Source organism: Chinchilla lanigera, unplaced genomic scaffold, assembly GCF_000276665.1.
Source record: "Chinchilla lanigera isolate Chin_1 unplaced genomic scaffold, ChiLan1.0 scaffold00018, whole genome shotgun sequence".
Lineage (NCBI taxonomy): Eukaryota > Metazoa > Chordata > Mammalia > Rodentia > Chinchillidae > Chinchilla > Chinchilla lanigera.
The window spans coordinates 6,667,198-6,681,892 of NW_004955419.1; the positions used below are offsets into that span (position 1 = coordinate 6,667,198).

Sequence of the window (14,695 nt, forward strand, 5' to 3'; positions counted from 1 at the left end):
TCCCTAACATCTAGGATGAAGGGGCCAAAGCTTTTCATGTCCTTTTCCCAATACAATGTCTGCTCATGAGTGTTATTGAAAAATTTATTGAGCAATTGGGTCAGTGGATTGAAAGAATACACAAATGTGCTTTATCAAATTCCTAAGGATATAGTTAACTTTCTGACACCTTACTCAAGAAATGCCACTAACACTGAGATGTAGTCTGTAGAATAACAGTCCTTGCAGCTGTGTGAAAGAAATCTTTGGTCGGCAGATATATCACACAGACTAGCAGAGTGTGAGCTTATCTTCCCAAAGTGACAAATACTTCACTAAGCACACTGCACCCCGCCGCCTGACCAGCACTGTGTGCCCCTGAACTTAGATTGGCTTCAGAATCGGGCCTTCTCCGTGCTCCAAGTAATAGCTCTCAACTGCTTGGAGAGAGCCCTAGCAGTGGAGCTTGTCTGCCATCCCAATAGCCAAGTGAAAAATCGAGCCTAGAAAACTTACGTGATTCCCTCAAGGTCACACTGTTGATTAATGGCAGTGGAAATGAGAATTCTCCTCTGCTTCTCCTGCCTTCTCTGGACTTCCAGGACGGGCTGAACCTTCTGCACAGCACACCAGTTTAGAGAAAAAGTTCCTGTCTTCTCTTTATAACAAAATCAGGAAGTCTGGTAGAATTTTGGTCACCACGTTGTCGCTTGGATAGGGCTGTGAGGTTAGTCTGACAGCTGTTTCATGAACCTTGAAAGAAACTAATTATCTTCAAGGTTAATGTTCACACAATGAGCCAAACACTTCTGTAAAAAACAGTATCCTACCACAACCGTAGCCTTACTTCAGGTTCTCCTGGAAAACGAAGTCATAGTTTCTTCAACAAATTGCAGAGGAAAAGAGAGATTGGTTGTGAGAGTCGGTAGATGAAGAGGCTTCAGAGAAAAATGGCGTAATTAGTCACAGGGAGATTCAAATTCAAATTACAGCAGATGCAACCCTAGCATCTTAGCTACTTTTCCTATTACTGAAACAAAATACCTGACACCCACAAGTTCAAGGAGGGAAGGTTTATTTTACCTCACAGTTTGTGGAGGTTTCAGCCCATAGTCAGCTGGCTCTAAGGAAGGGGGCCATCGCAAGGGGCATTGCAAAGGAGAAAGAGTTCATGACATAGCAGGCCGAAGGCAGTGAGGGAGCAAAGCAGCACCTGCAAGCTTCCCTTTGCCTTTTATCCCATCCAGGCTGCAAGCCTATTCGTTGGTACCACTCACATCCAGGGTGGGCCTTCCCATTATCCACACCAGAACTATGCTACACCAATCAGTGGACTAATTTAGTTATCATACCCTTAATCCACATTCACAAACCCTAGATCCAGCCACCTCCAAAAAGCCCTACCTATGAGCACATGAGCCTTTGAGGGGACCTCCAGATACAAGCCATAACATCTAGCTACCCACCAAATGGACTGGAAAATGATAAGAAAAGAACCAAGTGTGCCTGAGGGAGGAACTAGAGTGCTCGTCTCTGCTGGTGGGAATGTACATTGGTACAACCACTGTGGAAGATAATCTGACAATATCTATTTGCAGGCCCTGAAAGTAGCTCCACTTCTCTGCATGTATCTCATAGATCTGTGCTCATGTATCTACCAGGAAGCATGTACTAGGATGTACACAGCAGCATTCTATAATTGCCCCAGAGAGGAAACTTCCCTGATGTCTGCTAGTTGAACGGGTAAAGTGTGATTTATTCACATGAAGGAATCCTCTGTAGCAAAGAGGATGAATATGTGACTGCTTATGAATATAAGTGAAGAAGCCATGCACAAAAGAGACAGATTCTCTGCACGTTGTGCTCTATGTTAACCAAATCTCTTTGTAAGGTTTCTGGACCAACCCCTAATGGTTCAGATTGTAAATCTTCAGTGCTTCCATTCTTCCTTACTTCCTGTTTACAACTCGGAAGAATGTCTGGCAAGTGCTTTCCGGCTCATGTTTCTGGACTGGTGTCAATAATGAGAAGGGGTGGAGTGCGAGCTGAAAAATATCAGCTTTCTCCGCCTTTTCCTCTCCCAGCCCACATGTTCTCCAGAGAGGGACAGGAAGTGCCCGCCTCACAGCGTAGTTTAATTTATGCTCTGTGGGGAGGCTTGGGGGTGTAGCTCAGTGGTAGAGCACTTGCCTAGTCAGCATGAGGCCCTAGGTTTGATCCCCAAAACTGCAAATAAAATATAATAAAATAAAAGCTTGTGAATCTAAAGCATTGATTGTCATGGAATTACTACACATTTAGCAAAAAAATTTAAAAAAAATTAAAAAGAAAGAAAGAAAAAGCCCCACAGAGTCCCAAGTAGCTTTGCTCTCTAAGATGCTGTCCGCAGCGTATCTAGACAAAGCCTGTGTATTGTGTTCAGTCTTTGGCAGCTTGCCCAGGGCATCTTTTCTACGAACAAACTGTGCGCCCAACCTGGTGGGTCTGGCCTCCCGGCCAAGAGATTGTGTATTGATTGGTGGTGGGGAATGAGATACCTTTGTGGTTAGTCCACATCCAGACAAAAAAAGTATCTAATTGGATATCTGAGATGACATGGAAAAAAAAATCAGAGCCTGCTGCTCCCATGGCGGGGGTTTATTAATGAATTCTCTAGTGCTTGCCTTAGATAGAGCCATGTGGTTTTCTGTGAGTGTGTTTGGCCTTTGCCCCTTCTCGTAGACCAAGGGAGGAGCACATAATGGCTTGCCTTGATAAACTAGGGTCTTTGTGCTGTAAAACGGTAGGTACCCCGTCCGGTACCCCTTGACTCCATCAGTGGCACTACCCATCCAACCAAAACCTAGAAACAAGAGTCTCACCAGCCAGTCTCCAAATACTGCTGACTCTCCCTCTAAAGTATCTCCCAATCCGTTCTGTCCTCACCCCCATCACCACAGTCCCGCGGGCCCCTCGGAAACAGCTCCACCAACAGCTTCCAGTCTCTTCTCTACCCTCAGACATCCCTCACTGTTTTCTGAGTTGATCTGACAAGGTTACTTACCTGCTTAAAACAGACCCATGGCTTCCTGTTACCTACAGAACAAAAATCAAAGGCCCTGGGCCTGCCGTGCCCTACGGATCCTGGCCTCACTCACCGGCTGCCTTTTCTGTCTTCCCCACACAGTATTCAGCCACTAGCAGTTTTCCGGGATACACCAGCTTTTTTATGCCTCCGTGCTGTTTCTTATGTTCTTCCTGAAGTCGTGTTTCCATTTCAGCCTTTCCCTCCAGATGCTTTCCCTAATATGTTTTGTCATGAATTATTTTATTACCCTACTATAATATCTTTAGTATACAAGTTGCAATTAATTATTTAAAATGTCTTTTTTTTGAGACAGGGTCTCGCTATGCAGTTCAGGCTGGCTTTGAACTCACTTTGTAGCCCAGGCTGGCCTCAAACTTGCAATGATCCTCCTGTCTCAGCCTCCTAAGTGCTAGGATTATAAGTGTGCACCACCCCGCCTGGGTATTTAAAATTTCTTGTGACTATAAACAGGGCAAATGTTATCTAGAATTTCTTCTAAATAAGGAATAAGTTTTTACGAGAAATGCTGCTCAATACAGTACATGAGAGGTTATATCATAAATGTGTGGGTAGCTATTATTTATTGTTAGAGTGAGACAGGCTTTAGTATCAGTGTTCATTCCAGTTTTCATTTTTGATAGACAAGAGAACTAAGAAATGTTAACATAAATAAGTTGGTGGAAGTACTTTTATTTAAAGTCACATAGTTCTTAGCACTCTCTTTGAGTGTGTGTGCTAAAAGGTCATACAGCAATCATTTATCAAAATGTAGGTTTGTTTGTTTGGTTGTTTGTTTGGTACCAGGAATGGAACTCAGGGCCTTGCACTTGCCAGGCAGGTGCTGTGCCGCTGAGCTACATCCCAGCCTAACACATACTTTTAATAGTCCATCAGCTTGCAGTTCAATAAGATCCTCTTTCCTTTCTTTGAAATCAAAGAATTAGGCATCCACCTGACTTGCAGAAAGATTTATGTGGAATCATTGAAGTCATTGTCTTTCTCAAGCCCTGTACACTATTGTGACTTGTCCCTTTGTATGGTATCCTGGAAAATCAGAGAAAGGGAATCATAAAAAGAATAACACGAGCTAGGCACAATCTGGAAGTTGATTTCCTTAAAACTACCCTGGCACGTTCCCTGGGAAGTTTCACATACTACCTAGACATACATCTTCCAGTTTGAAAATTGCTGCGTTCCACCATGTGGCTTCTCTGGTCTGACCTCTTCTTTCCCCCTGCCATAGGTCATTGCAGCTGAGGGAGAAATGAATGCATCCAGAGCTCTAAAAGAAGCCTCCATCGTTATCACAGAGTCTCCTGCAGCCCTTCAGCTCCGGTACCTTCAGACGTTAACCACCATTGCTGCTGAGAAAAACTCCACAATTGTTTTCCCTCTGCCTATAGATTTGTTGCAAGGCATCATGGGAGCAAAACACTGAGCCTTTTAGGCCAGTGCTGAGATGAGCTATGCACATCTGAAGAAGACGTAGGGAACCAAGTTAGCCTTCAGCTCACAAGGAGAGTAGAGCAGGGACCCTTGACTATCCTCCCTCCCTGTCCTTTTCTGTATGTTAAAGTTTTTAGAATGTGTAGTGATCATATCAACAGTGGAAGGAATTGCTGGCTTGTAAATCCTGAGAGGAAGAGAGATTGGTGATTTACATATGAGATAATTTCCTATTCTTTAAAATACTCAAGGATTTGTATTTTAGATTACCCTGGAATAGGTCAAATCCTTCTCCTTTTGACTTCCACTGAGTCATTCTGAACCGTCATTAGCAGCCAGACCCGAGGCAAGAACACAGGCTCACACTCCGTCCTGCCACCTGTGCTGCGGCCAGCTTCTCTGGGCTATCTGTGCCTTACCTCCAAGGGAGTCTTCGTCAGGGACATTCCCTGGTGTCTGCCTACTTTATAAACCCCAACCTCACTGGGTAGGAGGCATCTTCTCGTACTTACAAACTAGAGCAAATGGTCAGGATCTATGGAAAAGATCACCCTAACCTTTCGGTGACTTTTAAATTCTCCGTTGTGGTGGTCCTCGTGAAAATAACAGATGCATTTTTTTGTAACTCCCTTTGAGCCTCCTTCAGGAGGAAAAGATTCCTCTGTGGTCTGTCATTCAAACCAGCTAACTGCTTACCACAAAAGTGCTTCTTCTAACTTTGGCCTATTTTCATATAGCAAGTTTTGGATAGTTTTGACTTTTTAATAAAAATTTCTCTAAGTTATATAAACAGTTATATATCATTTGAACAGCTAAAGGATTAAAAGATTTTTAAAAAAATATCTTCAAAAAAATTACATATTACTGTTTGCATGCTATTTACTACTGTACACTGCAAAATAGCCTGCCTACCAGTCCCATTCATGAAGACCTGTAATATCAAGGGATCGTGGGCCAACACTGTCGGACTTGGGATACTTGTGTGAGAGGCAGAACTGTTCGTTTGCCTCATTGCTCTCTTCAGTATATGCTGATACTGAAGAAGGAAGCAGGCAGCTCCTGTGGGCCATAGCTTCCTAGCCTGAAATATCAGGAAGCACCTTGTTTTGCAAATGCCTATGAATTGGAGCAACCTGACACTTTCTACTGGCCCTGGAAGTTGGTTGTTGACATTTACAATGTCCTCTTTGAGGCTCTCAGTTTACCTGGAGAAGTCCAAAAATAACAGCTTCCTTTCCCACCACCTGTCTTCGTCTCAGCCCTTAGCTGAATCATTCTGTCAGCCCATAATGTCCCACCCACTGCTCTCTATTTCCAAGTTTATTTTAGAAAACTTTGAACCACTGTCTGTCCAGGTTCCTGAGTTTATTAGAGGTGTATGGACTGTTTCAACTCAGGACTCAAGTTGTATTTGCATTTTGAATTTTAAAATGATGGTTTTGTCTGTTGACCTTGGACTACTGAGGACCAGGAAACCCCGTACCCTGGGGAAAATCTCTTCTCAGATGTAGAGGGACAGTGCTTTTGGTCCAGTTCCCTCTGTCCAATACCGAATGGTCGTCCTTTTGCTGCCTTATGAATTCATAGGCTACAGTTAAATCACTTGGAAGGGGAAAAGCCTAGAAGGAGCCCTGGGGTGAGAACACCAGTGCAAGAGCATTTCCCATAGCGTCCCCTTCTGATAATGTACATAATAAAGTATGTGTGCTTTAATTCTCTCTGGGTGCAAGTCTGTTTCTGCACTAGATTTTGCGGATTTAATTTCTCGCAAGTCACATCAGATCTAGTCCGGGTGGCTGCCTTGGCCCACACACTTTCCCTGGGAGTTTGAGACTGCCCTCCCCCACCCCTCGACCCTCGGCTGGCTTCATTTTCCTTTGACTTCCTCCAGGTGGGATGGGAACCCACTTTCAGCTGTCACTCAGATAATCACACAAACCCACTTCTGCTTAAAATAATGATAGGACACTTTGGGTTTACCTGCGACATCCAGCCTTTGCAGAGCTGTCCCGGATTAACGTCAGCCCACAGCATGTGGAGCGCTAGTCACTTAGCCTTAAACGTCAGCCCACAGCATGTGGAGCGCTAGTCACTTAGCCTTGTGCTTAAACACACGCATACATTCATCATTTTGTCCTCAGAACGGCTTGATGGGATACATACTCCATTTTATAGAGGAGACACTGAGGCTCAGAGTAGAACTTAGCCAACTCCCCTGGTGGTGAGGAGCAGAGCTGGCATTGAACCCAGACTGTCCAGTGCCAAAGTCCACCTAAGATGTCTCTGTGTACATCTTCGTGTGTCACTGCTTCTGCCATCCCTGTACATACCCCACCACCAGTAGCAGTCATTTTATGTATAGATCACAAGTGTCCAAGACAATCAACAGTCATTTGACTTTGCATTTATACCAAGCAAGATTTTTATATCTATCTATTTATTTATTTATTTTTGTCTTTTTGAGACAGGGTCTCACTATGCAGTTCAGGCTGGCCTTGAGCTCACTTTGTAGCCCAGGCTGGTCTCGAACTCGCAATGATCCTCCTGCCTCAGCCTCCCGTGTGCTGGGATTACAGGCATGCGCCACCACACCTGGCTTTCTAAGCAGGTTTTAAAGTTAAACTTTAGTTTTGGGTCATCTCCTCAAGCTGAAGTTCGACCCAAATAAGGGGAGTTGATTGTTTATAACCACAGTATGTTACAGTACCTTGGTCTAAACAGAAAGAACCAGGGTCCCACTGACATTGAAGGCTTCCAGTAAGAGCCCTTCCCATCCACTCATCAGTGGTTCTCAGACTTCCTTTTAGAAGCAAGCTCCTTGTATCAAAGGAAAGCACATGCTGGCAAAAAGGTTTAAAATGTCTTTTACTAGCATCAGTTCTTAAGTTCACAGGTGTAATATGTACTTATAAAATACACTAATGAGAATAACGAGGCTGATTTGAAAAACAAAAATATTAATCAGAGTTAGAGTTACAGTCTTAAAGCAGGCTCCATGCTCAATTTACACTCAAGTATCTGTGGTTTATGTCACCTCTTCAGAGCTGGAATTTGAGTCATATATTTGTAAAATCATGGGAGTGCCTCATATAATTCTCCAGATCTCAGTCTGAAAATCATGCTCTTAAGGGCTTCTCCTGCTGTATCACTTTGCACAACTCATGTGACTTTAGATGTGTATCCCTCTCAGCCCCATTCTCACCTGTCTTGTGGGATTATAGTCCACCTGTTTGTGTCTCTGATCTTAGGACATGGGTTGGAAGCCACAGGGTACTTTGACAAGAGTACACAGGTGTCTGCACATGCAAATTTCTGTACCTGAGGGGAAATACTGACCCCTCTGCCGTGCCTATCCAAAGACTTCAAAACCTCCAGGCCAGATCAGCTCTAAGATCCTAGTTTATAAGCCATAGAAGTTCTTTACTTTGTAGGAGCTAGGAAGGCTAAACAAACCATAACTAACTGTGGGTCAAGCATGGGCAAGGGACTTCGCACAGCTTTCATTTCCATTCATAACCCCTTCTGGATGTGTTGCCCAGGTCATGGGAAATCCGTGAATCCCTTGAAATTTCCAGTGACTATTACAATAATGTTGATGATAACAAGTCTGTAGCAGAACCAGGACAAGATTTGCCTACAGGAGGCATACTTGCTGATAGGATGCAACCCTTTCCAATCCATCCTAGAGCCAGATGAGTTTGGTGAAAGAGGAAATTGAAACCACTGCTAATTTTAGGGTTTAGGCTGGGTGCACTGGTGCGTGCCTGTAATCCCTGTTATTCTGGAGGCCAAATTTAAGGTAAGCCTGGGCAATGTAGCATGACCCTATCTCAAAATAAAATTAAAATGGCTGTGGTGGGGTACAGCTCAGTGGTAGAGTGCTTGCCTAGTATATGCAAGGCCTGGGTTCAATATTTAGTACAGAAAAAAAGGGGTGGAAGAAAGGAAGGAAAGAAAAGGAAGGAAGGAAGGAAGGAGAGGGAGGGAGGGAGGGAGGAAGGAAAAGTTTTAGGGGCTGTGGGTATAGCAGCTCAGAGGTAGTGTTACTGGGCTTTGGGGTGCTAGAGCCTCCTACTTCTAGAGGTGATTTCTAGGTTCTTTCTATCCTAAGCAAAGACTTGGTCAAGACAAACTCAAAAGGTAGCAAGGTTTTATGTTTATTGAAGATAAGAAAAGAAACATGCTCTGTAAAGCAAGTTTGGGCCAAGTTAAAGTAGGAGAAGAAACACACTCTACAGCTGGAGAGTGTGCTACTGTGAAAGAGCATAGTGGAAAGTTCAGCGGTGACTGCTCTTTTTGTATCTCCCACTCCTCAGGCTGACATCAGGTCTAGGTTGCCTGTCCAAAACTGCGAGTTCTCTGGAGAAGTCCACACACAGGGCTTTGGGAACTGTTCTATACATGTGTCCTGGGACTTTGTGAATACTTCCCCAGCCACTCTGCCACGCCTTAATCTCCTGCCTCAGTAGCAGGCCCAGAGTTTAGTCCCCAGCACCCAAAACACTAAAAAAACAGGGCCAGGGATATAGCTCAGTGGCACAAGCACCTTCTGGGAAGCACAAGGTCCTGAGTTTGATTCCCAGTACCAAAATAAGACAAAAAAACAAACAAAAAAAACCACCAGAAACTCAGTTTTAGAAAACCCTAGGCACTTAGTAACCATAGTATAGGCTGAAAATCTTCCCTAAAAATTTCGGGGGGAAAAAATGGCTTGAAATTAAGCCCTCTGAAACTACATATCACAAGACTGTAAAGACCCGTTATGGTTAACAATTTTGTTTTTAGCATCTGGCCCAATAAATGTTTCCCACAAAATCACTGTCTGCTCAGAGTTCATTTATCTCCTCCTTCCTGGTAACCTTCACTTTCTTCGGGTAAGTCTCCCTTGGCGCTCTCACCTCCGAAAAGGAGGAATCCACCCCCAGTGGGTCAGCCTGTGGATAACTGCACCTTCTTGGCCCATGATTTTGTCAGGAATGGCTGTGTGATCCCATGTGAACTCTTAGGCCCTGAGGGAAGGCTTTCTGTGGACTTGGGAGCTGTTCTTCCTTCCTTTCATGGGAAATCTTCTAGAAACAATCCTTTCTCTTCGCCTGGGCATGGGTAGGAGGGCCAGAATGCATACAGACATTTCACTCCTGGGTGAGGAAGACAGAGCCAGGAGAATCAACCAGGGAGGCCACACCCATTGGGCTGAGACACCTACGAAGCCTCCCTAACCTCTAGACTCACACTTACTATAATAAAAAAAATAGTTTATTCAGTTAGCTTATGAGTAAGGCAGCTAGTTGGGACAGGGCCTAAGATAAACAGTGAACTAGGCCTTTGGACCAAGAATATTCTTCCTCCAGGAACATGGAATGCAGCCTCCTCCCTACTAAAGGAAGTCACAGCCACTCCCTACTTAGTTTCTGAGTTTCCAGGAATCTAAGGTGTGGGCTGGGGATTTAGCTCAGTGGCACAGCGCCTACCTGGCAAGTGCAAGGTTGTGAGTTCGATTCCTGGTACGGGGGGGGGGGGGATTTAAAATGCAAAATAACCTTTTTTTTTTTTTAATACCAGTTTCCTTTAAACCCCACAAGCAAAGTAACTGGGTTGGAGAGCCTGAGTTCCCATTGGTCATTTTAAATTCACAGAGCAGCCTGTGATCAGCCTGTGATCAGTGGCAGTTAAATAATTGAGCAATCCCCACGTTTCCCCTTATCCATAAACAGTTCTGGACTAAGGGACCACGTGGAAATTGCAACTTTTGGATCCCCACTTGGAGAAGCCAGGAGCCTTTTTTCCTCTTATTTCCAATAAAAACTCCTTTCTCCTTTGGGTTCGTGACTTTATGTGTTGATTTTTGGGAAACCACGGGTTCCATTTGTACAGAATCAACTGTTTCATGGTGAGAACACGGGTCATCGTTTCGCTTGGTGTGAGTGGGTTCTGCACTGCTTATAGCCAAACACACCCCGTCTGACCACACTGCAGGGAGTCATTTTACGGCCAGGGTCGTACATTCTGGGCTGGGTGCTCTAGAAGCTTTTTCTATCTTTGAGCTACTCTGAGCTATACCGTGTGTTAAGCAGCACCTCTCATAATGTTTACAAATACAGTATTTTCATTCTCATGGGTAGACGCTGTTCTTATTCCCATTTTGCAGCTAAGGAAACTGAAGAGCTCAAGGTTACGTTGTTAATATGGCGGAGCTAGCATTCAAACTCAAGCCTCACTCCAAAACCCAACTACTAACCACTGTTACATCACCTCTGGCTGGGTAGAATCCCAGGACGCATGCGCAGAACACTTCCCAAAGCCCTGCATGTGGACTTCTCACAAGAACTTGAGTAGTTTTGGATAGGGCGGGCTAGACTAACGTCAGCCTGAGGAGTGGGAGAAAGAAAAAGGACAGTCACTACTAAACTTCCCACTGCTGTGTTCTTTCACAGTAGCTATTTAGTGTTCTTTTTTCCCTACATTTACTTGGCCCAAACTTGCTCTCCAGAGCATGTTTCTTTTCCTACCTTTAATAAACATAAAACCTTACTTCCTTTTGTGCTTGTTGTGACCAATTTTTTGTTCAGGACAGAAAGAACCTAGAACCTATTACAGGCAGCTAAGTTAGGTAGCAATATTAAAGGCAGTCAGACAGGGCCAGGCCCTCAAAGGAGTCAGCGCGGGAGATAAGAACACATCTGTGCTCAGAGGGCATTCACTGAAGGCCAGGCCTCAAGATTAAGAGGGAGTGACCAGACCTAGACCTAGTATCTTAGACAGGATAAACAATAATGACTGATATTCTAAATAGGCATCAGTCACCTGGGTGGGTGATCAAGATCTCCTGATCCATCTCTTCCAAAAAAGGTCCTGGTTCTTTCCATGTACACTTGCTATGTGACTTGGGTCAACATTTCCTAAGAGGCTATATTTGCAACCTTATTGGTTGAGCATAGCTCAACCCAAGTCATGATTTTGTACCCATCTCATGATTTTCCTCTATAAAGCTTTCTCTGAGAAGTGGGCATGTGGGTAAATCCACTTGGACCCCCTCCTGTCTTTCTCAGGCAGGAGTTAGCTCTCCCTCCATAAAATTTCCTGCTCATAACCTCTGCTGTTCCTTAGAATTCAGTCCTTGATTTCGGGGACCATGAACTCGGCCTACTGGACATCTAGCAGGTTGGGAGTTATTTATTTTTCCTATATAATCTTAAGATACCATATCAAAATCAGCTGTAGGAGACTCCAGCACACAATCCCTGGTAACATTTGCAAGTTTGCAAGTAGGGAATTTGAGGCTCAGAGGAAGTGTGTGTGTGTGTGTGTGTGTGTGTGTGTGTGTGTGTATGGTGTGCGTGCACAGTAAAGATTGAACCCAGAGCTCATTCATGCTAAGTGTGCATCCTACCACTGAGTTCCACTCTCAGTAACTATCTGTGGAAATGAATTACTCAAGATCCAACCCAGAATCCAAACCCCAGTGGGTTTCTTCTCAGAAATGCCCTATTGGCAATGTCCTGCTATTTCACAGCGACTTCTCCATCATGGGTGACCATGTCTAAAACTGTAGTAAGAGAAACTGTGGTTGAAGTGAAACATCCTATTTCGTTTCACCTGGAGAGAAAATGGGAAGTCAGAGCAGTTAACTTACCCCGAGCAAGGGCAACTTCCTTTCTCAGGGAGGCCTCAGCCTCACCCTTGCATGCCAGAGAAGACCAGAAGAATTCAGGGCAGGTCTTCCCACACGTCCCAGGAAGTAAGCTGGCTTTGCCTAGACAGACCTTCCCCTGACTCTCATGAAGGCCCCAGAGCTTCCCCAGGACATTACACTCATCCAGCTGACAAGAGTTTTAGCCACTGAACGCAACCCTTTGAGTACAGGCAAGGCAGGCATTTCAATATTAAGCCCAAATCCCTTAGAACAGCCTTTGAGGCCTGAGCCCAGCGCTCAGCTTGGAGTTCTAGCTCTCCCCACCTTCTGCTGCAACCACATGGAGCTAACTGTCCCCCTCTCCCCTCACTGCTCCCTGCCTTCATACCTGCTGCATCCTCTGTCTGAGACGACCTGCCTTCCTCAAGGCCCCAGTGCTTCACCCGGAAAATTCCTTTGCCACTGCCCTCGTCACCTCTGCCTTAAATCAGAACCTCTGGAGGTATAACCCCTGGAGAATCAGACTTTTTAAAAAGGTCCCTGGATAATTTCAGGGTTCAACTAGCTTTGGAAATGACACTGTAAACACATACAGGCACACAAACACACAAGTACAAGCACGCACTCTTCCCACCACATAAAGCTCATACTGGCTTCGGTTCTTCTATGTCCTATGCATGGGAGCCTCCTTCCGTAACTTGGACAGGCACAGGGTGGGAGAACAAGAGGGGCAAACGCAGTGAGAAGAGTCCAAAAGGAAGCAGGGAGGGCTGGGGATTTAGCTCAGTGGCACAGTGCCTGCCTGGCAAGTGCAAGGTTGTGAGTTTGATTCCTGGTACCAGGAAAAAAAAAAAGGAAGCAGGGAGATCTGTCCTCCAGCTGGCTCCTGAGCTGGTTTGGGTCCCCCATGGAGAAATAGTTCATGGAAATGTCTGAGAGGGACTTCTGACTCCGAGCAAGTGTGGAGATTCAGGCCCAGGGGATCACACGGGACACCTAGGAGTCCTTCTTCTACACCACAGAGACTGTGAACTGGGTGCACCCAGGGGCAGATGCAGCAGCAAAGGTTTCTCCAAATAACTGTGGGCCGCAGAATGAACTTATGGGAACCAGAGGTAGAGAAGGGCAAGGCAGGTGCCACCGTGATACAGGGGAAAGAAACTCCCAAGCTGCTAGATATCTGGGACAAGTTCATGTTCTCTAAAGTGGAAAAAATGAATTTTAGGAACAAAGGAGGTTAAGAGCAGAATACATTTCTTGGGGGAAAGAAAGCTTTTGTCTGAGAAATAGAAGGGGACCCGAGTGGATTGCCTGGGAACCTGCCTTTTCTAGGGATTTTTATACAGCAAATCCACAAAGTGAGGCAGGTCCAAGGTGGGAAACATGGGAACTCAAAAGGCGGGCATGAGGTGGGACAAAACTATGGTCAACCAATAAGATTCCGAGTATAGTTGCTCAGGTAAAATTGATTAAATCAGGATCAAATGGGGAAGCGAGTCACGTAGCAAGGGGGTATGCACAGTAGGGGGTGGGTTAGTGGCTCTTCCTGGCTTTTTCAAGGTGATGGATACCTATTTAGAATACCTATCCCAGATGTCCATTCCTAGGGAGGTATATGGGTGTGTTTGTTTCAACTTGTGTCCTGCAGTCTGGCCCACAGTGGAAGCGCCTGTCTCTCCCACAGTTCCAAAGTATCTTGTCTTCCATACTGGCTCCTTTGAGGGCTTAGCTCTGTCTTACTGCCTATAATATTTCTAGCTAATTCAGCTGCCTACAACAGGATGTGATGGTTATAACAATGCACCTTGCCTACTTCCTACTACAGGAAGTGTAATTAACTAAGGGCCCCACCTGCTGCTTTGAACCCCACCCCCACAGCTGCTTCTCGGCCATGCCTCCCAGTGGTGGGCTTTGGGGGAGGTTAGACACACTTGCTTTTGGAACACAAAAAACTTCTCCTGGCTGACGTAGGCTTGGCGCAGAACACTTTGAATGGAACAGATATTTGTACACCTATATTCACAGGATCATACACAATAGCCAAGAGGTAGAAGCAACCCAGATGTTGGTTGATGGATGAGTGGATAAACAAGACGTGGTATATACATATAACGGAGTACTAGCTGGCCACAAGAAGGGATGAAATGTTGATTTATGCTACAACACAGATGAATCTTGAAAATGTTATTCCTGGTGGAATAAGCCAGGCTCCACTTACACAAGCTATCTAGAATTGGCAAATTCATAGATACAGGAAGTGGGCCAGAGATTTCCTAGGGCTGGGGGGAGAGAGAATGAAGAGTTATTATTTAATGCACATAGTACTTATGTCAAAAACTATGAAAGAGGCTTGGGCACAGGCAGAGGTGATGGCTTCACTGCAGTGTATGTCACGACGGTGAATCATATTCTTACAAATGGTCCAAGTGACAAATACTGTTATGAATAGCTTGCTGCAATTAAAAAAAATCAAGAAAAATAGGAACATGCTATTGAATTTAAAAAGAACACTTCGACTTTGGCTCAGGACTTCCCGAAAGCTTTGCCAAACTTTCCCTGGCCGAAGGGCC

At 44.9% G+C, this 14,695-nt stretch overlaps 1 protein-coding gene across 1 annotated transcript in view; it reads left to right on the plus strand.

The window, feature by feature from the left end:
* Stom (stomatin) overlaps positions 1-6,210 on the plus strand; it is a 30,601-nt gene extending 24,391 nt beyond the window's left edge. The window contains exon 7 of the mRNA XM_005382569.2: positions 4,290-6,210. Coding sequence (XP_005382626.1) covers positions 4,290-4,484 — 195 coding nt within the window. The 3' untranslated portion in view covers positions 4,485-6,210. The remainder of the gene's footprint in view (positions 1-4,289) is intronic.
* The last annotated feature ends 8,485 nt before the right edge of the window (positions 6,211-14,695 follow it).